At 34.7% G+C, this 27,889-nt stretch overlaps 1 protein-coding gene and 1 long non-coding RNA gene across 9 annotated transcripts in view; one reads left to right on the forward strand and one right to left on the reverse strand.

Annotated features, from left to right (window-relative positions):
- The window catches only part of FOXN3 (forkhead box N3), a 496,195-nt gene that overhangs the window by 255,496 nt on the left and 212,810 nt on the right, over positions 1 to 27,889 (forward strand). For all 8 annotated transcript variants that reach the window (XM_051977428.1, XM_051977426.1, XM_051977427.1 and 5 more), the window contains one exon: positions 24,701 to 24,837. In XM_051977428.1, coding sequence (XP_051833388.1) covers positions 24,701 to 24,837 — 137 coding nt within the window. The remainder of the gene's footprint in view (positions 1 to 24,700; positions 24,838 to 27,889) is intronic.
- Positions 12,465 to 25,242, reverse strand: LOC127549421 (uncharacterized). Its single transcript, XR_007950593.1, has 2 exons — positions 25,027 to 25,242; positions 12,465 to 12,695 (listed from the first exon to the last, which is right to left on the reverse strand). It is a non-coding gene; the product is annotated as an uncharacterized LOC127549421 (long non-coding RNA).

Genomic DNA, 27,889 nt, shown 5'->3' on the forward strand with positions numbered 1-27,889 from the left:
AGCTGGGCCTTGAAGGCAACCACAGGAGGCAGGAGGTGGAGAGGAAGAGAAAGAACATTTTGTGCATGAAGGACAGCCAGAGAGAATGCTCAGCGTTGGGAGATAAGAGGATTTTGTTTGAAGAACAGCAGGGAGCCAATGTCCTGGGACATAAAGTACTTCCCTTTCTATTTGAACACACAGCCACCACTATACTAATATTCAGTCCCTCATCAATTCTTGCCTGGACTCCTTCTGTAGCTTCTTAATAGATTCCCTCTGCCTCAAGTCTTTTCCTTCTCCAGTTCATCCTTCACATAACTATCAAACTTATTTTCCTCAAGTGGAGTTTGGACTGTATCATTCTTCTACTCAGTAAACTTTTTGTTGAATCATTTTCAGTTGCATTCTACTTTCATGACCCTAGTATCTTGGCAAAGATACTAGAATGGTTTTCCAGTTTTTTCTCCAGTTCTTTTTACAGATGAAGAAAGTGAGGAAGTAATTTACCCAAGGTCACACAGATGGGGAATATTTAAGATCAGATTAAAATTTAGAAAGATGAGTCTTCTTGATGGTACCTTTCCCTACTGACTTTAGGATAATGTATCTCTTCTCATTACATCCTTATAAAGTTTCTCATTTTGTTTTACAGTGTATATAATTATTGATACAATAGCACTTGGTCAATCAGATGTTATTGTTGGCAGAGTAGTGGACTTGGAGTGAGGAAGTCAGTTCAAATCCACCCTCAGATATTTAATTGTTGTGTAACTCTGGACAAGGAACCTAATCTTTGAGACTCAACCTCAGTTTCTTATTTTGTAAAATGGGAAATAGTAACTACTCTCATAAGATTTTTGTGACTATCAAATTGTGTGTATGTGCACATGCACCTGCCCTGCCCACATGCATGTAAAGCACTTTGCAAACCTTAAATATTTACAAATTTAAATGTTATTATTATAAAATATGTCAACGTCCCCATTGGAGGTGTATGCTCAGAGTTCTGTTTGTTTTTGTGGTTGTTTTATTTTTTTTCCTGATAGGGATATGTAATCTAAAAAGTTAGGGGACTACTATTCAAGATTATATAATCTCTGGGATGGAATGCTAGTACATCCAGAGAGAGAATTATGGAGATTGATTGTGGATTGAAGCATAGTATTTTCACTTTTTTGTTTGTTTTTTTCTTTTAGTCTGATTTTTCTTGCACAACATGAAAAATATGGAAATATGTTTAAAAAGATTGCACATAACTTCTATCGGATTATTTGCTGTCTTGGGGAGGGATGGGGAAAATTTTAGACCATAAAGTTTTATAAAAATTAATGTTGAAAACTATCTTTACATGTATTTGAAAAAAGAAAATACTATTTAAAAAAGACAGCACAGTCTCACCTTCCTTTTGAAGACGTATGTAATAAAGCCCCATCTTAAACAGAATTTCTTATAGAGAGGTCTTATGTTTCTTTTAGAAGGCCAAGTTAGTTTTGTAGGTGTACTCTGGAGGAAGTATCTTTTCAAGCTGCCTAGAACAGTACTTAGTACATATCTATTAGTATCTAACTTTTTGTGATCTTATTTGGGTTTTTCTTGGCAGAGATACTGAAGTGGTGTGACATTTTCTTCTCCAGAACAGGGGAGGAAACTGAGGTAAACTGGGACAAGTGTCTTGCCCAGGGTCTCACAGCTAATGTCTGAGTCTGGAGTAATCCTGATTCCAGGCCTGGCATAGTAGCAGTCACTATGCCATCTAGCTGTTCCAGCTGGCATGTAATAGGCACTTAATAAATTTTTATTGATTGATTTGTTGTCTGGGGTTGTCTTTTCTACATAGTTGCAGGACAGAGAAATTGAGCTTTTGTTTTAAAGTTTCTGTATGAATTAAAAGTTTTTCATTTGGATCTTTCAAGAGTTATGGGAAATAGATTGTCAGTAACATGGAAATAGATTTAATATGATTGTACATGTATAACCTTTATCAGATTGAGTACAATCTTGGTGAGAGGGTAAGGGACAGAGGGGGGAAAATCAAAAACATTTTAAAAAATAAATGTTGAAAACAATAAATTTTTTAAAAGGGAAAAAAGATTGTCTTAAAGAAAGTGAGAAAATGAAGTAGTGGGACATAATAATCTTTTAAGTAGCAAGAAAACCATATGGGAAGAAAGTATGATGACCTTTAAGTTAAATTTGGGGATTCAACACAACAAATTATTAGACCCTCTTGTATACATTACACTCTGCCATGGGAACTTTTTGGAGTTTACATTATGATTGTGGAAGAGCTACAAGCACAAAATGACAAAATGGATAGGTTTAGTTTGTTCTGTGGCTTAAGTCATTTAACTTCTTCTGGGCTCATTTTATAAATTAAAGGGATTGGTTTGTAAGTTTTCTTTTAGATATTGCTAATTAAGTAATATCTAATTTTTATTTCTCATTTCAAACCATCTCAAATAAGCAGGAAGGAAGCTTATTTTTTCTTTATATTAGCAGATCTCTGGATAATGCCTTCATCCCCTAAAACTCGAACAGCATTTGATAAATATAGAAACATTTTTTAAATTGAGTTGTATTGTTAATAAGTACACTAATTTGTTTTATCTTAAGGTGAAATGCTTTTTAAAAATATACTAATGTATTCCTATCCAGGGAGGAAAATGCAACCATAAAGTGGATATCCATATTCACTTACAACTGACAGACATTTGAGTTTTTAATGTTATCTCCCAAGATACTACCATCACTGTGAACTACCCATACATCTCTGGGCCAGAGATGAGGACTCCTGATTGGATTGGCAGCTTCGATTCCAAGCTGTCTGGGTATTCCCCAGCCGATACTCTAACCATTAAGTCAGTGCTATTATTGCAGTCCGTTTTCTCCCCACCTCCACCAAAAGGCCTTTCAGTTTACTTTTATCTAAAAGTTCGAAATGACCAGGACCAACTACAGAGCTTCCCTCTGTAGAGTTAAGACTTTAGTATGTAGGAGATTCCTATCTATCCTGTCCAGCAAAAAAGTGCTCAGGTATAGATAACAGAAAACTCTTTATTTGATTGGTTGAGGAGTATAGCATTGCCTCCTTTATGGGAGCATCTTGTTATAAGACAGTGTTGGGGTTGAGGAGTTAAAGCCCATCCTCCATTGTGTAAAAGGGATCTCTGACATAATTTCCTTTTACTTACAAATCTGAGTCTTGGATTTGGCTTCAGTAAAAGTATTCTAACCTTCTGGCCTTTGTCCATTTTAAAATTTTCTATTAAGGAGCTGATTTATATAAATTGGCACACAAAATAATGGCTCACAGATAGTTGAACTGAATCTATTGATAGCTTCCTAAGGAAAAGGGTCTTTTAACATATAGTACCTTTTCTCCTTTTGCGCTAACACTTGATGCACAATTTTCAGAATTTAAAAACAGCCCCAAACCTGGGAAACTCCCCCACTTCATTTTCCTTCTGTTAAACCTTCATTGAATCTATGATCAGTCTTTGGGTTGTTAAGATTAAAATTTGTTGAGATATCCCTGAAGGAATTTTGATTGAAGTTTACTTAGGGTATTTTAGTTGGAATCAAGAAGACCCAGTTTTGAATCCTGCCTCATTTCTCTGTCTGAACCTGGGTACTTCATTTAAACTTCTTTTCTGCCTCAATTTCCTCTTCTGTAAATGGGGATATTGTTACCACCTACTTCAGCAGGTTCTTTTGAGCATCAAATGAGAAAATAGATGTTCTCTGTAAAGCTTAAAAAGTGCTATATAATGTTAGCTATTATTATTTGGCAAAAAAAAAAAATTATTAATCCAGGGTTTCAATTTAACTTGTTAGAGTAAATTTTATATATTTATATTATGTGTTGTATTTATGTTATAGGCAAAGCACAATGCTACATTCATAGCTTAAAAGCTGAAAAGGATGCCAGAGTCCATCTAGTCCAACCCCCCTTGTTTTACAGATAAAGAAACAGAGGTCACAGACATTTAAGTGATGTGTTCAGGGACACCAAGTCTCTGAGCAGGTGTTAGAATCCTAGGACTCTTTCTAAATTCATGCTCTTTCCCTTTTTTGAATTTTATGAATCCTAAACTTGTTAGTAAAAAAACCAAAATGAACCATGTTATTTCCTTCCATTTCCTCTGTGACCTAGGATTTATTTTGGGCATATTTTATTTTTTTTCAGTGTGAATAATTTTTTTAACGATAATAACTTTCCCCCCCAAAAAAATACATGCAAAAATAGTTTTCAACATTCACCCTTGCAAAATTTTGTTCCAAATTTTTCTTCTTCCCTTCCCATTTTTCCCTTCCCCTTCAAGTAATCCAGTATAGGTTTTAAAACATGTGCAATCCTTCTAAACATATTTCCACGTTTAACATGCTACACAAGAAAAATTAGATCAAAAGGGGAAAAAAAAGAGAATGAAAAAACAAGCAAACAGCTAAAAAGGTAAAAATACTATGTTGTGCTCTACATCCATTGGGTTTATCTTAAAACATTTTTTAACACATAACATGCATGTATATATATACATAACATATCTTTATACATACACATATATATTTGGTTTAGACCTGTCATTAAATGATATGAAGAATTCCTGGTATGAATATTCTCTATAATAATGCATAAAAGCACCTCTTCTATAATTAAGATTCTAGCCTAGTTCACTCACATTAGGAGACTGGCCCCAAATCACCATATTAGAAGCTTCACTTGATTTTTTGTCCTCTCTTCCAGGCTTTGCATTTGACTTTTTTTTGGGGGGGAGGCAAAGGGGAAATCTTCATTCCAATTTTTGGATTTAGTTTGTTGAAGACAATTTTTCTCTGTGAACATTCCATAGCTTTTTAGGCTTTTAACTTTCAGCTCTAGAATACGAAGGTCTCTCTGACCTGGTTTTAAAAAAAATACTATAGTAAATAATGGTTCTCAGGATGGAAGTAACTGTTAGGTCTTGAATTCATGAAAATTTTATTTATTATGTTAAGGTCATCATAGCTAAATTCTTATAACATCAGTATCATTAACTACATATGGAATTGTTTTGAATAAAGCATAAAGTTTCAATTCATGATGTTGAAAGCTGTTTTTAAAAGTTTGGAAGCTCCATCTAAATTACTAAAGGTCCACTAGCAATGTTCATACATTCTTCTAGTGCTTCTAAGAAAGGAATCTTAAAATAGCAATTATTGGCAATCTATTCTCAGTTGTATACAAGAAACGTAATGTCTTCTCATATTAGATAGAGTTTGATCCCTTAAACTCATGGCTTTGTCATTAATTCACTGTGATCCTGGGCAAGTCATTGCTCCCTTAAAGCCTTAGTTTCTCCATTGGTAAAATTTCAGGGTTAAACTAGATGATCTTTGAGGGGTCCCTTTGATACTGCAACATTTATGCTTTCTAATACAGTATTCTAGATTTTACAAGCATTTAAGTGCCTTTGTGCTTCTTCTATTGCATTTTATACGACATCTATCTCCCTTTTTCAATATATTTTTTTTCTTTTTTCCAGGTATGCATATATACTGATTGTGTCTTTTTCTTCTCTATCTGAGCACCTCTCCCTAAATAGCCCCCCAGTCCATCCCACAGCCTTCCCATTCTGAAGTACAGTAATTGTAGAGAAATTGATTTGCTTATGTTATTGAATCTTTTAAATTCTCCGACTACCATGGAACAAACAAATGAAATTCTTAGAGTAATCAACTCAGTTTCTTCATACAATGCAGAATGCAAAAGCTTTTGCAGTGATTGCCACGGGCTTTGAAGATTTAGTTGGAGGAAACATTCTCTTTTGGCCAATGCCAGTAACTAGATGGTTTCTGACTGGGAGAACTGAAAGGCTGAGAATCTTTTCTCTTATTAAACAAGGATGAGTATTTTAAGCTAACATGTGAGTTTTTGATATTGATATCTGGGTAGCCTTTTTCGGCTGGAATTTAAAAACAAAAACAAAAACACAAGACAAAAACCCAACTAAACTCAACAACCAAAGTTTTCTTTGTTGCCAAGCTTTTGGACAATTGCTTTTCCATCAGTGGTAGATGGTGCAAGAGACAGATATGGAGACAGAGAGAAAGAGGGAGGGAGGGAGGGAGGGAGGAAAGAGAGAGAGAGAGAGAGAGAGAGAGAGAGAGAGAGAGAGAGAGAGAGAGAGAGAGAGAGAGAGATTTTTCCAAAAGGGAAAGTGAGGCTTTCTTTGCTGTGCTATCTTTGAGAATGAATAGAACAGAGCTTGCCTTTCAGAGCAGTGTTCATCATAGCACAAGTCGTCTTTGTATCTCTGAAAAGCTCCCTGCCCTTGGTGACCCCTGGGTGCTGCACTGCTGAGTCAACAAGACTCCAATGGTCCCTGTGCGTTTGGGTTTCTTTTCTTCTCTTTCTTGCTTTTTTTTTTCTTTTGGTTTTGGACACTGTGACTGAGCCATTTGCCTCCACTATCATTGAAGACTGACTATGTAAGCTACCAAAAAGGGCCAGCACTCAGGAAAGGAAATGTTAAGTGGAACTTCCATTATACAGTCATTGTTTGTGAAACAGTTGCAAAGTTGGCCTTCTGGATCTATCAGGAGACTGGTCTTTTAGGAGGCTGGAAATAGGGTCTGTAACTCTTTAGAAAGGTAAATCACTTTCTACATCAGCTATGAGAACAACACAACCTGCAAGATTTTTTTTCCCAGCAATTGTTAAAGTGTTTCTGGAGTGACCTCAGTCCTAAGATTAGGATTGTGTATGTTTCATGAGCAAAGAAACAACTAATTAAGCTACTTCATCCCTTTTAGAGGATGAATTGGCTTTGTTAGAAAATGACTTCTAAGCCAGAAACTTTTATTTCTCTATTCCTTTTCAGAATTATTTTGTTTTTGTTTTTAAATGGGAGATGAAATAAACATTTATTAAGCACTTATTATGTGCCAGACATTGTTAAGCACTTTACAAATATCTTCTTACATCCTTACTGTAACTCTGGGAAGTAGGTGCTCTTATGGCTTCCATTTTATGAATGGGGAAACTGAGGCAGCTTTTTTTAAAGTGACTTGTCCAGAATGTTACAACTAGGAAATACCTGATGCTGTATCTGAACTTATGTTTTATTGATTTCAGGCACAAATGCACTATTCACTGTGCTACCTCACTTAAATGATAAGTGAGAGAATGAAACGTTCATTGACTTGGGACTGATTGCATTCAGAAGCAGTAGCCCAACATTTAAGAGTGAGGAGGATGCAGGCTCTGAAAAGGACATTTGCAGGTTGTCTGGTCTCTATTTTTATCCAGTGCTTTTGACATCTGTCTGAGCTATCCAGATCATCCAGAAGTTTATTTGCAAACATTTCCAGCAAAGCCTTGCTTTCCCATTGAAGCTGCGGCAGACATCTTTTTAGATAGGTTTGAAGTTTCAGCAACCCAAATACAGGTGCTACTTTTTCCAACATGATGTGAATAAGTTTTTTAAAGTGAAAGGTTTCTATTTGGTCAAGATTTTCACCAGAAATAAGTATGTGGATTGGAATTCATTTCTGAAACAAAATATTTTTATGCTCAACTCCCTACTTTTCACCAGTGGAAGCAAGTATATAATGGAGCCAATTGCCCAATATAGTGGGTTATCCAATTTAATTTAAATTTTGCTGGAGAATGTGTTATGTGATTTTATTGCAACAGATTTACCTTTCCAGTTATGTTTAACTTAGATTTATTCAGAGAGGTTGTGAAGCCTAAGCATCTAAGAGTCAAAGATAGGGAAGGATAGGGATAAATGACTAAGGAATGTATTAAATAATGGGGAAAAGACAGTCAAGGAATAAAAATTTGATGTGGGTAAATCCATCTATGGATAATCAAGAATTTAGAGTTTTGGGGAAACAATAGTGATATGGCCCCTGAATCACTGGGTGTTCAGAGGCAACTTATTTAACTCTCTTTGCCATATTTCCTCTGGTGGAGAAAAGGGGATACTATTGGCTGCCTGTTCCTTCCCAGGGATGTAGTTGAGGATTAATGAGATGGTATTTATAAAGTGCTTTCAGACTGTCAGATGAAATGGGCTGTGTAAAGTGTTAGTTAATCCAGGGATTTCTTTTCTATGCATTATAATAAGGTAACTCTTAACCCTTGGCAGAGTGCTTCCTGGGCAGCTCTCTTTCATTCATTAGTATAGTGTTCTGTCTGCCTGTCAGTTATTAATCGAGTTTGGAGTAAACTTGACTGAACCTCTTTGAATAGTCAAGCACAAGTCTTTCTTTGCTTTTTACTTCCTCTTGGTTATCACCTCAATGCAGATAAATTGAGAAGCATCCAGGATGCCTCTAAGTGGGGCCTTCAATTTGTAGTTTCTTGTTCATTTAAAAATTAAAAAAAAAAGCAAACAAACAGCAAAATTTAGGTGGTCTTGTGTGGTCTAGTGACTAACTCTTTAAGAAAGAACTTGGTAAATTCAGTAATAATTTGTCCTTTTATTACATTTTTACTCTGAAAACATGATAATTCTGAGAGGTAGGCGATCCGGGAGAGGGAAGGTATTTTCTATTACTCCAGAAGTACTGAGCTTCATCATTGTTATGGTTTTCTGAAATCCTCCCTCATTGTAAATTGATTTACACACAACTATTTAGAACTTGAAAGCTAATATGCTTTGTTGACTTCCCTCTTCCCACTCCTACTCTCAGACTACATGTGGTTTCTAAGGGAAAATGTGATAAGGGGACAAATTATCCCAATTTCTTACCAAAATAATCTATAAGAGGATCTGTGTGGAAAGAGATTTCTGATGCTAACCATGATAATGAACGGAAAGTTGATGTTAGTCAGGAAGATCTGGTTTTAAGTCCTTTTTCTGATAAACCTTGGGGGTTTCCTCCCCTCCTGTTTCCTGTCCTTCAGTGGTTCTCCATTGGTCCTGGAAATAGGAAGAGATAATAGGGATGTGCTTGATCTTTAATTTTGGGGAAATGACCCCTTCTTTAAAGGAGAATGTGTACTTTGTGTTAGTAGTATTATCTATTTATACATGAAAGACGGCATATAAGTTAAACTTTAAATCCCAGAGAATAGCTCTCAAATAAGTTTTGTGCAGGTAGATTAAAGACCTTTTGGCATACTTATGTGGCCATTTCTGTATGCCTTCATGGACTTTTAACATTGTTTTACCTCAGAAATGATTAGCACATCAAAATCAAATGTGCCAAATGTGTAGGATCATTTCAGGTCATTTATAGATAATTAATGTGTGACAAGTAGAATGAAAAATTGTTATTAGTCATAAGTCAGGCAAATGATAAAGTGGTTCTATTTTTATCTATTATATATGTTATCATATATGTGTATACTTATATGTATGTGTGTACATATATATATACACACATAATTTTGGTTAATTAATTGTATCTCACTTTTAAAATTTTAGGTAGTATTTTATTTTTCCAAATACACAGAAAGACAGCTTTCAACTATTATCTCACTTTTAATGACCCCATTTGGAGTTTGAGTATAGGGCTGGCACTCTATCCATTGTGCCATATAGCTGCCCCTTTCATCTAGATATACCTGTCCCTATCTTTCCTTTCATGTTAGTCTTAGAACATATGAGATCATAATACTGAATCTTTTCCCCTTTCCTCCATCTAAATAACTGGCTACATGCCAATAAATGAAAGATAAGGAGATGTATTAGATTATAGGATTACAGATTTTGAGATATTCCCGTCTAAACCCCCTAATTTTACAGCTGAAGAAACTGAGGTTCAGAGATATTAAGCAATTTGCTCAAGATCATATAGGTGTAATAATTCACAAAAAGTTAGAAGAGTTGGCATTTTGAACCTAAGTGCTCTAATGACAAATTCATTCTTCTTTTTTTCTTGATAACTCGTCAATGAATCCATTAGTCCTTCTTCCTAGGGACTCCCTGTGTGTAGTGTCTTAATAATTATTATAAGCTCATGTTTGATAATAACACTTTAATGTTTGCAGAGAGCTTTCATTCCAAGGATCCTCTGAGGTATGATGGTCACCTTTGTAAAAAAGATGATGCATCTGTGATTCATTGATTAAGTAATAGTAGTAATATAGGAGTTGATTTTTAAGTCCTGTGTTCTTCCCTGAAGGATTACATTTGCATAATGATTAAAAATTCACAGTGACATGCTTTTACTTTCCCATCTTTAAGTCTCACAATAATCTAATGATAGATTCATTCCTTCGACAACCATGTATCAGGTGCTCACTGTGTGCCAAGCACTGTCCCTAATATCATCCTTGTTTTCTTGAACTGTTATTTGAGCCCGGCCAGATCTCATGATTTCAGGTCTCTTAATCTTTCTATTACATGTTTTTTGCTCTTACAGCCTCCTTTTTGTAATTCAGAATTTTTTAACCATAACTCATTTAATTGTAAACAGAGTAGAAACAATCTAACATTTTCTTGGTGATAAGCAGTAGATTTTTCCTTAAATATGATAGCCTTAAGTTATAAGAATTGTAGAATCTATAGTTTACCTTCTTATTTGTGGGAAGACAGAAGCTAATGTGGTAAAAGGCTCAACTGAACCTGTTTTAACACAGGCATAGGAAGCTTTAAATAACAAAACTGTTGCTACCAATGTAGATCTGACCCTTTTCTGCAATTTGATATGCCCAAAGTCACATGTAGTATGTGACAGGGGTTAGGCTTGAATCCAGGACTTCTTACTCCAGGATCAACTCTGCTTGCTCTGCTTTTAGAATTTCTATATAAGATCATTTTTGTGTAATGGGAGATAATAGAAAAAAATATATAGGGATGACATTTTTAAAAAGGTTTTATCCAAGGTTAGCAGACCTGCATTACATTCTATTGAGTGTTATTTCAGGTGTGGTGACCAAACAACTTTAAAGTTATTCAAGTTCATTAAAAGTGTAAAATTATATAAGTGCTATCCAAAGATCCTGCGTAATGATTAGATATCATAATTTTGTGCCATTTTTTGTACTCAAAATAGTCATTTATAAAAAAACTAACCCTTTACTTAATTTGGGTTTTAACTATAAAAATTCTTCTCCAGGTTGTGCTCACTTCATTCCACATCATTTCATAGAAATCTTCCAAATTTCTTTGAAACTACCCCCTTCATCATTACTGCACACACACCATACTTTCCTTACTGTTTAACCATTTCCCAATTAACAAGAATCTCTTAGTTACTAATTCTTTACCATCACAAAAAAAAAAAATTAGTATAAACTTTGTATTGTATTATAAACTGTGTATTTTTCTTTTATTTATTTGGGGCATAGACTTAGAAGTGTTACCACTGTGTCAAGTGAATATGTACAACTCAGTAATTTTGGAGACAGTTCCAAATTGCTTTTGACAATGATTAGATTCAATTCATATACCTCCACTAAAAGTGCATTAATGTGCCAATTTTCTTTCAGTTCCTCTAACATTCATCTCAACTTTGGCAATTGGATGGGTGTGAGATAGAGTTGCTTTAATTTTCATTTCTATAATTGTTAATGATTTGAAGCAATTTTATGTGATTATTGGTAGCTTGGATTTCTCCATTGAGAATTGCCTCTTCATAGCCCTAGATTATTTTCTAATTGAGGGATGGTTCTTTTTCTTGTAAAATTGCATCACTTCTTCCATATATATTTTGGAAGAGACACCTTTATCAAAGAAATGATTCTGTACTCCAAAGGGAAACATAAGATTCCCTTTGAATCTCATCTGTATTGGTTTTATTTGTCTAAAACTTTTAAAGTTTTTTGTAATTGAAAGTGTTTATTTTATCTTTTGTAGTACCTCTCTAATCTTTTTCTAGTCATTAACTTTTCCCTCTTTATATATTTGAAAAGTACTTTCTTCTTTGCTCCTCGAATTTATTTGTTCATAATGTGAACTTTTTATGTTTAATTTATGTATCCAGTTGGAATTTATGGGAATATATGGTTTAAGAAGCTGATCTAAACCTGATTTCTATGAGATTGTTTTTCAATTTTCTTAGGAATTTTTTAGTTAAATAGTACATCCTTATCCAAGTACTTGCAGTCTTTGATGCTTTTGTAATTTCAACATTTGAGAAATCTTCCTTTAAAGTATATAAAATATTTAGTCTTTTTGCTTCTCAGCTACAGAAGACTTTTGAAAGGACTTTTTCACAGCTTAGTATATCAGCATAATTTGCCTCTCTGCCCAGATTGCCCAGATAGGGTTTCAGATGAATTCAGAATTGGTTACATTTCTGCATTCCTTACTGGGAAGAAGTTAAGAGTAGGGAGATCTACTGGGAGCAAAATCTTGAAACAAACTGTGGGTAATCACAAAAACCCATTGAATGAGCCAGTATCTCAAAAGTCCTTATTTAATTTTTGTTCTGAATTTCACATTGAAGTCTGTGTGTGTGTGTGTGTGTGTGTGTGTGTGTGTGTGTGTGTAAAAGAAGTGTAAAAAGTAAAAAATCTTTTAGGGGTCTGAATACAAGTAGAATAGTTCAGTCAATCAGAAAGCATTTATTAAGTACCTACTATGTTCCAGACACTTTAACTGCTAGAAATACAGAAATAAAAGGCAGTTCCTGTCCCCAAAGAGATTTTAATCCAGTGGATAATTGTTCCAGCTTCTGCAAACTATTTCTCAGCCTTTCCCTTCATTTTTCTTTCCTTTTTTTTCCTCTTTTGAAGATGCCAGAGAAGAAATGAGGCCTCAAAAGGGGGTAAGCAGCTGAAGAGAAGAGAAAGAATAAGGAGTCATAATAATTTACAGGCTATATTCACCAAGCAACTGAGTTATGGAGAAGAGATTTCTTCTGTAAGGTGTAGTGACAGCTTGGTATGGTAGGAATAGCACTGTTAAGAGAATTAACACCTGAGTTTTCTGCCTCAAGTTTGCGTCCTGGATCTAGTACTTACTAACTCTTTGACACTGAATGTACTAGCTAAGTTCCCCGTGTCAATTTTCTCATTTTTTACAATGAAGATAATAGTTGGTCTGCCCCTGAAAAAGATGTCATGAGACCAGCAACATGGTGAAATAAAGTTGCTTTCCACAAACTTTTTCAACCCTCAAATCTCAAGCAGAGGGAATTAGATAGATAGATATAGATACATCAGTTACAATAACAAGATCTCCATTAAATTAAAAGCTCCTTGAAAGTAAAAACTGTTTCATCCCTTTTTTGTATCCCCAGAACTTAGCACAATGCCTGACGTTTAATATGTATTTAATAAAACAAAAAAGGCGATTCCTGTATAAGGTAAAATCCTGTGAATTAACCACTCATCCCTCTGTAGAGCTAACCATGTATATATCACAATGAGTACGAGAAATTAACATCCCCCATAAATCTTAATCCTCCCAATTCCCACAAGATGGAGCAAACTTTACTTTTTCTCAGCCTTTGAAAGGAAATGCCAGTGTTTGGAGTGAGAAAGAGGCTTGACCTCTCTATTGGTGACATAGAAGTTATTCCTGCCATATAAGAATGCTTCTTTCTGATATGGCTTCTCTTACAAATGGAAATTTTTAAGATCAAGGCTCAGCAAGAATCCTCTCCCCTCTCCCCCCAAAAGAATGGGTACATCTAGTACAATAGAAATTACATAGTTATTGGCTCGAAGAAGAAACTCAAACTTAATCCTTTAAAAACTTTATCCCCATGAAACATGTAGAGAAAATTCAGAAGGAACAAGTCAAAGTATAGTCTTTGAATCAAGAAATAAAATTTGGAATAGACTGAGAGGGAAGAGAGATAATAAGGAGAGTACAAAGCAAAACTTCTTGGAGATGACTAGAGCAAAGGAGAATCCCTTAAAACAAGAAATCAAAGGGTAGGAGGAGAGGTTTTTGGATCACACTTTTAAGCTGATTTTCTTTAAAAAAAAATAGAAGGGAGGGGCAGCTAGGTGGCAAAGTGGTTAGAGCACCAACTCTGAAGTCAAGAGAACCTGAGTTCAAATCTGGTCTCAGAAACTTTACACTTCCTAGCTGTGTGACCCTAGGCAAAGCACTTAACCCCAATTGCCTCAGCAAAAAAGAAAGAAAGAAATAGAAGGGAGAGCAAAATTGATTTTAAATAAATTCCAAGAAATTGGGGTAAAATAGGGACATAAGAATGTGGGAGTTATGGGGAAGGGAACCTATGGGAAGAGACTAGACAAGGGATGACAGGAAAGGGGAAAGAGATAATAAAAAATTCAGATGCTATAAAACAAAAATTATCCACCCATATGTCTATTTGTCTATCTGTCTTTAAATCCTAAAAGCAGTAAAGAAATGTGAGTAGTTTGGGGTACCTGCTATGGAGGCTTTTGGATTTTAGACAGTATTTTAGGATTATAGCCCCAAGGTAGAATAGTTTATATGGACAAATAGTATGATTCTCTTTTAAGTGGAGACTGGAGGGCATTTCTGCTCAAGTACTGATCTTAGGGGATCATCTCTGAAAGCCATTTCCATTGCTGAGATTCTGTGGTTTTGTTGTTGTTCATAGGAAAAAAATAATGTCTGTCCCACAAGGGTTACAAAATGAACTGTCATGATCTTAGAGATTACATGTTTCAGGAAACTACCAAAAGTTCCAATTTTTTTTTTTGGTAGTAGCTGGAGAATTGTGCCCAAGGCGTAATATCCTTTGTTATTACTAAGTTCCTTAGAAACATCGGAAACATATGTTAGGAAAAAAAAAATTATATTAAAGTGTCAAAAGAATCACTTGTTGCACAGTGTACATACCGAACATTACAAATAATTTGTCTTTAAGGAAAGTGATAGGGAATGGACCTATGATTTCACTGTTATGGAAAAGTTCCTAGTGAGTAAATATCCTCCTACCATTGTAGAATCAATTTATAGTCCTTTTGAGTTAGTTGGAAAAGATGTGTCAAAAACATTATGCTGTAATCAGATTAAAACATAATTGGGAAATGTTTAACATTTAACAAAATAATAAAAAAATACAATACAACATAATGTTAATTAGTGGTTTTTCTAAATCATTATATGGTCTATAAGTGACTTCTTACTTTGAATTATATACTACCATCTAGAACAAAGATGGGGAATATCCAGCATGCATAAGGCCGGAGAAATCATTTGGTCTGACCCTGCCAAGATAACCCCAGATGAGAATGAGCTGATAGCTAGATACAACCACCTTTCACTGCTTGAGGTTTTAAATTGATAATTTTATATGGCCCATGAATGATGTTATAAATACTCAAATGACCTTTGGCAGGAAAAAAGGTTTCCCACCCCTGATCTTGAACATTGGGAGGTGAAATTCTTGCTCTGAGTGGCGTAGCCTATATGTGGCAGAGATAGATTATGTATCTTTATAGCTATAGAAACAATGATTGCCATCTTTAAAATACTTCTGTAAAATAATGTGTATTGTAAAAGTATGAATTTCTACATTTGACATTCAGAAAACATATTGTTAGTGAGTTTGAAATATTCCTTGGCTTTTATTGGGATTTTTAAAAATAGGGTATCCCCAAAGTCTTAGTGCAGTTTTAAACATTAATAGATGATTTTCAAGGTATTTTAAAATAAATTATTTTAAATTAATAAAGCTTAAAACTGCACTAAGATTTTAGAGACATCCTATATCCATCCTTACCACTCCTATACAGCTTCTGTTGCCTAGGAAACCAGTCCCCCAGGAGACCAGTTTAATCTAAATGGAAGATTTTCCCTCCCTCACTTTTAAATTTTTATTGATGTATCTACTTTTTACATAAGTTACCGATTATTCTCATGCTATGAGGTCTTTTGTAAAAAAGTACAGCAATTAAATAAATCTATTAGTAATGTGTGTGACTTTACCTGAAGGTAATGGCATGCAGTGTTCCACATTTCTACCCTTCCTCAATCTCTTTTATTTAAAAAAAAAAAATTATAGAACTCTATTTTTACTTCCCTCCCATCTTCTGCCTCATTAAAAAAAAAAAAGAAATCCCTTGTAATAAATATGCATAGCTAAACAAAATAAATCCCCTCAAAGACTGCACACAAAAATATATTTGTTTCATTTTACACCCTCAAAGTCCATTATTTCTCTCATAAGAAAGCTTATTTCATCCTTGATATTCTAGATTCACAAATGGTCACTACTTATCATAGCTCTTACAGCTTTCAAAATTATTTGTTCTCACTGTGTGGCTATTATAAATTTCCTGGTTCTGCTCATTTCATTCTTCCTCAGTTTATTAAAAAACCTTCAAAATTGTTCATTTTTATAATATTGATATTATTGCATTTGATTGGTGATGATATCAACCAGTAGCATGGAAGAAGCTTGTGAAGAAATTTCTCCTTACCTAAGTCTGCACTTAACATACATTAGAACATTCTGAACCTGGAAATAGGAGGAACATGTAGATGTTTTTATTGGCTACTCATAAATCTTTTGCTTCAAACCCTCTTCTTCTTTTTTTTTTTTCCCTTTCTGGAGTAATTGTCTATTATCCAATGAAAAATGAACAAAGAGGAGCTTTGGAAAACAAAATTCTTTGTAATTGATCATTGAGCCTTTGTTTTATGAGTCTTTTTTTTTTTTTCTCACTCCTTGTGCCTCTTCACCATTCTCCCTTCCTTCATAACCCTAGGAATTCCCAAAAGTAATTTTCTTTCTTCCATGCTTCTGTGATCAGTGAGTCTTAGATCTCATTGGTGAGAACACTCACCTTACCAGTGGAGAGCACAATTTAATGATACGGTGGGTTTAGAGTCAGGTGGATCTTCATTTACTCACACTCAGCATTTACTAGCTGGGTGATCCTGGACTAGGTAGACATTTAACCTCTCAACAAATGCAAGGTTTAGACATGACCTCTCAGATCCCTTTCAACTTTAAATCTATTATCATTTAATTAATGAAGTAGAAGATTTCCCCAAAATCATTTTTCAACCCCAAATTCTCTCTTACCCTTTGCTTTCTAAGCATTGATAATATTCTGATCAGATCCCAGAATTACTGCAGAACCTCAGGCCAATTCCATTGGTTTCCAAAACTAACTAAATCTTGGAGACAGGCTCTAAGGCTTTAGGTGATTTGGGAATATAGTTCAAACTCCTGGGAACGAGAATATTAGAGCATGTCTCTGGATGCCCAGAATCATTTTTCTTTTCTAATCTTGTTGATCTTTGGAGATTGTGTTTGGTACCCTCATGTCAGACAGGAAAAGTATGCCCATTCTTGGTAGAATTAGCAAGGGGATTTTCAGAGCTGAAACTTTTTTTTTTTTTTTTTTTGCTAAAATGCCCATTCTTCTGTATTTATTTCTCATTTTGTAAGTTTTTGTTTTTTTCTGGATTCCCTTCAATGTCTTCCTAGTTAAAGAGCTGGATTTTTCTACATCTTCCTTGACCATGAGGTGTAACATAACAAATCATTTCCTCTTTCTGTGTCATACTTTCTTCATTTGTAAAATAAGATAGTTGGATTAAGTGTTCTTTGAAATCATTTTCAGGTCTCTCATTTTATGCGTCTCTGTGTAAAATATATACATATAGAGAGATGGTATATATATATATATATATATATATATATATATAAATTCATATTCATATTTTTGTACACATGCATGTATAGTGAGAGTTTATGTATATTTATATTTATATGTCCTCATCCATATCTTTTCCTCCATAAATTTCTTAAAATTTCTCTTTAGTTTTTGAACTTGTCAGACTTTTATATTTAGCCCCATGTATAATATTCTGTTTCCCTATGGTTTTGTAGCTCTTTAAAATTTGATGTTGACTGATACTAATAATCATTTCTGATAGAAATCCAAAGCATCCACATTATAATCTTGGGGGGAGGTGCTTATATTACTGTAAAAGCTCTGATTTCCCCCAACTCATAGCAAAACTAAAATCAGATTAGGCTTCCCCTGATGTCCCTTTTAGGTGCATTAAATGTAATTTTTCCTGACCTAAGACACTTGAGCTTTACATTTTCCTGTCCAATTCTGTGTTAAAAGTTTTTAAAGCCAGCATTTACTCTTCTGAGCTGATACATGAAACCAAATGTAATATTTGAAGATGGGATTGCAAACATCAGCAATTTCTATATTCACACATAGACATCTTCTTCTCTCCCCCTTTTACAAACTCATTGGAATAATGGACAGCGTCAGTATTTTCCCTTTTGGAATCTCAGTAATTTGAAGTGTGAAATGTTTGGAGGGTAGTATCTGTTTGCTAAGCTACTTAGCAATTACTGGCTGCTCTCATTGTAAGTCAAATAAACATGCAATTTCAAGTAAACTGAATTGATAAACTGAGGAGTTAAGGTTTTTGAGAGTTTGGGTGATTTTTTTTTTAACTTGAAGGCTTCAAATTAAGAATTTTTAAAATTATACCCCAATCCAAGAACTCCTGAGGAAATGTCATTATAATAATTACATTTATTTCTGGCACTGCAAGATTTCCAGAGTACTTTTCTCATGACAATCCAAACCTGACAAGTAGTGAAAGTTTAAACAGTCTCATTTTAAAAATGGGGAAACTGAGGCACAAAGGTTGAATGACATGCTTTCATAAAGTTTCCTGTGACAGCTTCTTTTCCTCAGCTCAAAATGTTCTTTTCTACTTCTAATTATCCTAGAGCACTTTCCTTCTATCATTCATTTACTATTTCACTCAGCACATTACATTTCTTATCTGTGTTTATATCACAAAATCTATTCCTCTCCTCCCTTTTGCCCCTGGAAAAAAGGCACAGCATTTTTCTTTTTCCCTCTGTATCCCAGTGCCTCATACATCTATCTTGAAGGTTGGTATGGTGCTCAAATGAGTTTGCATATAATGTATGTGAGTTATTTGAATAGGTTGAACCTGTTACAAAGGAAAAAGAGCCTGTCCTATTTTAACTGCTTACTCACCATCTCAGTTCATCTAGAATCTTTGTAGTGTAGTCCATATTTAATAATGGATGTTTGAATGACAGGATTTGATTGATTAAAATTCATTTTATAGTTAGCTTTGTATCAGAACTTCTGCCCTACTGAGAGTTTCACCTGTTTAGATTGAGAGAATGTGGGAATATGCCACATTTCTAAGATTTTGTTTATCTTTAAATGGTAATTTTACTTATTGATTTGGGCTGGAACTACATTTCATCTGTTTAGTAGAAACTCTGTCTTTCATTTGGACCATCTCAGTAACTTACAGCCTTAGTGTTCCCAGTGGCAATGAGATATTAAAAGTGACTTGCTCAGGGACAGCTAATCTGAACCTAGCTTTTCTGACTCTGGCTGGCCCTCTCTCCACTGCTTCTCTGTATAATTTATATTTTCAAATACGCTAATGGCTCTTATCATATAATTGAAATTGAATCTATGCCATATTGAAATGTCTGTCCATATGATAGGTCTGTCCATCCTGAGCATCTCATCCATGGTCTCTGGTAAGATAACCACAAAGGCTCTACCCAACATATTGGGAATCTCCTTTATTTTGATTTCATCCTGGGATCCATGAAATACATGGGCCAGCCATCTAGATATATTTTCTTTTCTTACCACAAGACCAATCCATCTTCTTTTTTTTTTTTTTTTCACATATTTGTTGTTGTCTTATAGTCATTTTAGTCATGTCTGATTCTTTGTGACCCCATTTGGGGTTTTCTTGGCAAAAATACTGGAGTGATATTTTACTTCCTTCTCCAGCTCATTTTACAAATGAGGAAACTGAGGTAAATAGGGTTAAGTGACTTTCTCAGGATTACAAGACTAAAAGGTATCTGAAATCAGATTTGAACTGAGCTCTTTTTGACTTTAGTGCTGGTTCTCTATCTACCATAATCCCTAGCTGTCTTCTTCACATATTTATTGGATGATATTTTTTATTCTGGTTGCTCCTCACAGTTTCTTATTTGTTTTGGTCCCATCCACACCTACCATATGCCTCTCCCTTGCTCTCCAAGTGATACCTATTTTCATCACCACCATTTATTTATAAGAAGCCTTAGTAATAGTACTTAGCAGATAAGTATTTAGTAGATACTTGTTGATTGATTGAATGATTAAGTTGCTTCAGATCCACTTAGTTTTGTTTTCTGTGCAATGGGCAAGGTGCTTGGTAGGTGACTTCCCATGCTTAAGCTGTTTATTATCATCTCTGTCTTAAATGAGTGCTGCATTTATATATCCAAACCTTTCCATTCTTCAGAGATCCAGTGCCCCCATATTTCAAATTGTATATCCCATATACATCTCAAATGCAATGTATTTTCAAAAAAAACAAAAACAAAAACCTCATTCTCTTTATCCTTGATACCTACACTTTTTTGAACTTCTCTAAATATGTCAAGGGTACTACTGTCCTTCTAGCTATCCAGACTTTGAACCTCAGGGTCATCCTTGACTCCTCACTTTTTGATATTCAGTACCAACTGTGTGTCATGCATTGTGCTAAGCTTTAAGGATACAAATAGAGGCAAAATGCAATCCCTGCCTTCTAGGAATATATAGTCTAATGGGAGAAGATTACATTCAAAAGATGAGTTGCAAAGAGGGAGGTTTATTTCTACCTCCAAAGTGTCTTTCAAGTTACCTTTACTACTTACACAGCCATCATTCTACTTTAGGCCAGCATCCCTTTGACCTGGACATTTCTAAAAACCTCCTAAGTGGTTTCTTTTCATGCCAATTGCCAGTAATTTTTCTAAAACACAAGTTTGATCTTTTCATCCTCCTTATTTTAACAAACTAGAGTAGCTCCCTATTATCTTTAGGTTTATATAAAAACATTTCTGCTTGACATTTAGGATTAAATAAAAACATAGCCCCAACCCACTCTTTCAATCTTATTAGTATTCACTCCCACCATGCTGGTCTTTTTGCTGTTCCTCATACCACATACTCTTATGTCCCAACTTTCTCTTTTCCCTTCCTTCTTTGATTTCTTTCAGGATTCAATTTAGAGGACTGCTTTCTACTTGTTACCTTAACCCCCCCCACCCCAGCTGCTAGTGTCTTAACCTCCTGTCTGTTTTGGTTGTGTTTTGTGTTTATCTATCTATTAATGCCTGTGTTGTTTTTCCAAGAAAATGGTAACTCCTTTGGGGAAGGATGGTTTGACTTTAGAATTTGTGCCCTCCAGACTGAAATATTGAGAGTACTTAATTAATGCATCTGAATGATTCATTTCATTGATAATGTGAATGTCAGAAAACTGAGACTCTGTTTTGGCCTGATGGCTAGCCTTTTAGGTTACAAAACACTGTTGATAGACTTGAGGTATGCTTCTAGTTCTCAGCCATAATTTTATCAGTATGGATGTATCTTCTGTGCATCAGTAGACTGTCTTCATGAATTACCGAGACCCCCCCAAAACCAAATTGTTAGTTTATAACCAACATTTTTATGATTGTGTTACTTAAAACTTAACTAGAATTGTCTTTGGGTCACAGACTCTCACTTAACGAGCCTTTCCAAATTGATAGGACCAGAAGAACCTGGCCATCAAGAACCTAGCATTACCTTCATGTCACAATGAGGCAGCAAAGGAGGACTGGATCATTAATTTTATAAATGTACATGATCTGATGCCAGAAAAATCCCCAGACATTTTGCATAGTATTTATTTGTATTGCTGTGGATAGGACTAGATCTAGAATCAGAAAGATCTGAATTCAGAAGACTGAATAAATCACTTAATTTCTGCCCATCTCACTTCCTTTATCTGTAAGTTAACCATAATAATTAAACCTACATCTCAGGTTTGTTATGGTATAAATGAGGAAATATTTGTGAAGTGTTTTGAAAATTTTAAAGTGCTATATAAATATTCACATATTTATAATTCAGATTGCATGTGAATGCCCAAATCCTGTCGTAACCAAAGTACTAGATTTGAGGGGAGGGATGTGGGGAAAGCAGAGATGTAATTTTTAAACTTGCCTCATTTTCACAAATGCTGATTTGTCACTTTGGAAGAGAGTTCTTATTGCCTTTAGTTTGGTGCTTTTTTTTGTTTGTTTGTTTAATTTTTTAAAAACTCCTTCCTTATTTAATACTCATTCTGACGTCATGGGAGAAGGCTGGAAACCTTTTTTTTTTTTTTTTTTTTTTTTTTAATTATATAGCTTTAAATTTGCAAGATATATGCATGGGTAATTTTTCAGCATTGACAATTGCAAAACCTTTGCTCCAACTTTTCCCCTCCTTTCCCCCACTGCCTCCCCCAGATGGCAGGTTGACCAATACATGTTAAATATGTTAAAGTATAAGTCAAATACAATATATGTATACATATCCATACAATTATTTTGCTGTACAAAAAGAATTGGACTTTGAAATACTGTGTAATTAGCCTGTGAAGGAAATCAAAAATGCAGGCGGACAAAAATAGAGAGATTGGGAATTCTATGTAGTGGTTCATAGTCATCTCCCAGAGTTCTTTCTCTGGGTTCATCTCATTGTTGAAGAGGGCCAAGGCTGGAAACTTTTAATGTAGGTTATATGTATGTGGTTCACCCAATATTTGGAAAGTATGATCATGGCTCCCTAAACCATTTTAGTTTTGAAGATTAATGTATAAATTGAAAGTTTCCAAACAGTTAAGACCACAATAAATCAAATTGAAATCTGTTATGTTTTTAAACAGAAACAAACAAAAAAAAGGAAAGCAAACAGTTACATTGGGAAATTTGGTATTTAGAATAGAAACAGCAACTTGCTTTAGTCTTATGACTGTAGTTGGGCATATTTTAGTATAATACGTCTCTATTAAGCTTTGATGGTCCCTCTGAGACATTATTGAAAGAGTTAAACAGTCCTGGGGATTCTGGGGATTCTGATGTTAATGATGGTGGTACATTTCCATAGTGCTACTTTTTTTTTTTTTTTTTAAATCGCTATGTGAAGTAGTTAATCATTGTTATGGAGGCAACTAAATGATATGAGGGCTAGAGTCCTGAGTATGGGGCTTTGGGAGGTATAAGTTCAGTTCTAGTGCTGGACACTTCTTATCTAGGTAGGTCACTCAAACTCTGTCTCATTTTCCAAAGCCGTAAAGTGGGGATGATAATAATGGCACTTAACTGCATCTCCTTCCCCTCTCTTACTCCCCATGGTTGTTGTAAGAATCTAGTTAGATAACATTTATAAAGTTCTTTGCAAACCTTGAAGCACTTCATAAATATTCGCTGCTATCATTATCATCATTATTCTTATTTTAGAGATTTGGAAACCTAGGACTCAAAAGTTGGGAATTCCCTAGGTCATGGGACAAGTAGGTAAAAGTGACTGAGCCTCCAGCTCAGGTCTGTTGCCCAAGCCCATTTTTCTTTCCCTCACCTTATATTGTCTGATCATCCTCTATACAGCGTCATTAAAGTCTTAGCTTAAATATTAAACTACAGAAGCTTAAATACTGCACTAAGACTTTGGGGACATTCTGTATTTAACCAAAAAGGTTCATCCAGAAAAATTTAATCCCACCCTTGTAATGTAGTTCATGCTGTTCATTGAAAAACAATTTTTATATGCTTTATTAGTGAAATTCTAAGTTATATGTACTGTGAAAATTATGTGAGCAGCACAAATTTTTAAGATTCGAAATAATAAAGTTAGAGATTTATAAAAAAATTTGGTACATTGAGTCTTTCTTGGGCATAGTTTCTTCCCAAAGTACTTAATTTTTTTTCATAGTTTTTGTTTTCTTTACAAGTGTTCTAAGACAAATGTTAATCTTATTACAATAGTTTTTGTTTTTGTTTTTTTAATGGAGTGAATTTTCTGGCTTAAAGTACTTGAGGAAGAGCAAAGGTTATGTAATTTAGCTTTTTTTTTTTTCTCTTGCTAAATCAGTAAATATTTACAAATGACCTTATCTGAATGTCTTGGGTACTTTGGGTCATTTGGAAGCATTGCAGTTAATGCAGTGACCACTCAACAGGGCTGCTGCCAGGTTTCCTGTGTGTCTAAGAACTTTAGGAGGGAAAAAAAATCCTTTTTCAAATTGTTCACACAAATTTCTCAGTAAGTAATTCATGTTGGACTTGAAAGTAAATCACTGAGCTTTGATAGAACAGATGAGAAAAATCTACATTTTTAGATTGGCCTCTGAAGATACAATTCTTAAGGGAACATTGCTGTGTACTGAAGAATAAATATTGAATTTTGGTTAGGCTCAAACTGCCTGCCTACGTTCTTATATTTGTGAGGGAAGGGTATTTCCAGAGACTGTTGGTTAAGGAATCAGAATTACACTCAAAGCTGAAACTTTTGTTCTCTTATGAACAAACTGAAAAAGACAAACTGATTAATTTTCTTTTGCAGCAAAATGGTACTGATGTCATGTGGCCAAAGGGCTAAATCCTTTCATTTTAAAAGAAGGAAAGCAGTTGCTAAAATGTTCTAGCCTATTTCTTTTTCCTGTTTTCTTTTCCTTCTGTGGAAATACATCACATTTAAGTTACTTTCAAAGAGAATGTATTGGTCTTCAAAGTTGACAGTGAAATATAGCAAAGCCCCTTGATATTTTCTTTTGGTGGGCGAGGTATGAAGATTACAATAATTCTGTTCTAATAATATAATGTGGCAACAATAGCTATTCGTTTTCCTCAATCAATTTTAAATAACAAGATTGAACTAAATTCTAATGAAGTAATGCTGTCAAATAGTCAACAAACAAAAAGCTGGTGCCTTTAAAAATAAATGTTGTTCTAACTTCACATATTTCAGCCAATTTACCTTTTCTTTCAATTCTCTTTGCAGAGTATTGGAAAAGGGTCCTTGTGGTGTATAGACCCAGAATATAGACAAAATCTCATACAGGCCTTGAAAAAGACACCCTATCACCCATATTCACATGTGTTTAATACACCTCCCACATCTCCTCAGGCATATCAAAGGTAAGAAAAATAAAACTTTTTTTAATCTTATAATTTGCTATTGTTTTTGCTTTTGCTTTTCTACTTAAAAACTGCTACAATTATCAAAATATTATGGCTATTTAAAAAGTATAATTACAGATAAGCAAAACAGCTAATAAATCTCAATTATTGGTCATATCTACCGTTGCCTTATTGAGTAAATCTTACCCCTTCCATCTCTTCTGGGGGTGGAGGCAGGTTTATCCAAATAGCAGCTGCATAATTGGTGAAGCAAATCTTTCCACATAGTAAAAGTTACTTGAAAAGAAATACCTTATTAGATTGATTTGTCAGATTTTGTTAAGTTGAAAGAACAGGATTGAGAGAAGGTGAATTCAGCTTAATTTGTCCTGGCTGTAGTTTTCTCAATTATGAACTGCAAGACTTCACGCTATTGTCTTTAAATCCAGTCTCCATGTTAACCGTAGTCTTGAGAGATAATTTTGTTGTGGTTACTCATTGTGTGTGTTTGTCTCTTCAAGGTGAATGGCAGAGAACAATGAATACTATTATTTTCTTTCTCACATACCTATTTGTTATAGGACTATTAGAGCAAGGAAGTCATTTTTTTAAAAGATATAATTTGAGGGAAGTAGAAGTATTTTGTCCTTTTAAAAAACTGAATTAACAGGTTTGAAAAACAAGGCAATTAAAAAATACTTCATTGTAAAAAAAAAGGTGTTAGGGTTTGAAATGTTTTTTTGTCTCCTGTGTCTACTAAAATGTTTGTACCAAAGCTATGTTACAATTAAGAGAAATGATCTTTTGATGGCTACTTTATGTCAGTCATGAACTGTGTAGATTAATAAATCACTTTCAGTAGTTGATTTTTTTTTTAATAATGTATTTGTTTACCAAATTCTTTCACAAGTCTAATATTTAGCAAGAAGGAAGCACAAAGTGAGCTTTTCAAATAACATTAATGAAGTTCTTGGGCATCTCAGTTGAGAAGCATTCCATCACATGCCTAGACAATCAATCTTTAGCAAGAGACTGGGAAGAACAGCTGGGCTTTCGGGGAAGACTGCTGTACGTCTGCCCTTGCTAGACGATTAGCGTGATGGTAACCATAGTAACTAGAGCGTCTCCATAGCAACACATAGCTGAGACAGGTGCAGTTGCATCACAAGACTGTTTGTTGCCTGGCAAAAGGACAGGCCATTAGTACTCAGATATACGCTGTTGCCTTGGTAACAAATAACCCTACATAGCAACTACAGTTGGCTTGAAGGGTAAAAAAAAAGGTTGTACCTGCTTTTGTCTGTTTTCATAAAAATCAGCAGAAGCACACCTTATAGGAAATGACAAGTTAAGGTTATTGGAATCTTTTAGTTGATTCTGGGCTGTCAGCATATATCTTTCCTCTGCTTACCACTCTCTAGGTGTTCCTCCCCAACCCCCCACTTTCTCTCCCCAGTTTACCCCTGAGAGGCGGTTACCATTCTGTCTGCTCCTAGAAAGTTATTAGGAACATAAGAATTGCCACACAGGGTTAGAGCCATGGTCCATTTAGCCCAGGATTCTGTTGCCAACAGCGGCCCCAAGGGGAACTCAGTAATTATTCAATAAATTGAAAGATTATGGTGCAGCTCTGGGATTGCAAGAGCAGAGCAGATATTTAGATGAGTCTCTCTCTAAGCTGGTATAAGCCTAATGGCTTTATTTGATCATTAATGTACTTGTAAACTCTGGAAATAGCACATAATGGGCTAAATTTTTTTAGGGAGCCATTGTTATACTGGGCATAATATGAGCATAAATACATGGGTAAAGAAAAGTTTGTGTAATAAAAAATGAATTACAAAAGGTAACTTCTGAGTTATTTCTCACCTGGGCTAGTTGAGGGGATACTTTATCTTTTTCTTCTACTCTTTTCCATCTTTAAAAAAAAATTTACAAGAAGCTTCCAGATGTGAAAGCCTAAGAGTATGTCTATGAAGGATCATGTTATAGAAGAAAACAGTGGAATCAGAGTCAAAAGCCTATTTAAGGCCCATCTTTGGGAGTTACTAGCCATATAATTGTGGTAGGTGATATAACCCCCTCTCTTCTTTAGTGTTCTCTAAAATGGAAGTTATAGTACCAGTCTTACTTCCAGGAGTTTTTAAGAAAGCCCTTTGTATATAATCCATTAAGGATTTTATAAACTATTGTTACATTGTTGGTAAAAATACAGTACATTTGGTGTCAGAAAACCTTGTTTCCAGTCCTGCCTTTTGGCACCTTCTCTCTGTGTGACCTTGAGTAAGTTTTAACCTTTTTGACTCTCAGTTTTCTCATATAGTAAGTGGAGATGTTTGGATTAATTGACTTCTAAACTCCCTTCCATTGCTAAAGCTATTATATAGTTAGTTTTGCAAACCTTAAAACATTGTATAATGCTGGTAATAATAATTTTTAACATTATTATTATCAGGCAGTCATGGTGTAGTGGATAGGAGCTGGCCAAGAGGCAGGAAGACACTGGTTCAGATCTTGCCTAAGAAAGTCTATAAATTGCAAAGAAAATGTTAAGCTGCATTGATAGTTGTTTTTTTCATCTTATCCCCATGTCATTGAAATCATAGGTCCAATCTCTGTCCTCCATCAACATCACCATTTATTATCTACCATCCCCATTACTGCCACTGTCCACCTCCATTCAACCACCATCTGCACTTATGTAGATCATCAGATGCCAGCCCTATTTCTTTAATTCCCTGCTGTTACTGGGATAGAAAATGGTCTCTGTAACTTTCATCTCAGCTTTGAAAAATCAGGAATTCTCTTTTTCTCTTCCTTCCATTCAGTATTTTAGCTCCTGTACATTTTGGTGTGCAGAAAATAGAAGATTTGACAAAGATCATAAAAACAGTGGCTTAAAAATTTATATGCTTCAGTTGTAAAGTTTAGAAGTCACTTCTAAGCCACTGAATAGTGTCCTGGTGGATTGTGTATGGGCATCAAGTGGGTTATTCATTAAACAGGAATGAAAAAGACCCTATCAGACAATAGTCACTTGGGGAAAACCCAGCATGATTTTATTAACTAA

Source organism: Antechinus flavipes, chromosome 2 (genome assembly GCF_016432865.1).
Source record: "Antechinus flavipes isolate AdamAnt ecotype Samford, QLD, Australia chromosome 2, AdamAnt_v2, whole genome shotgun sequence".
Classification (NCBI taxonomy): Eukaryota; Metazoa; Chordata; class Mammalia; order Dasyuromorphia; family Dasyuridae; genus Antechinus; species Antechinus flavipes.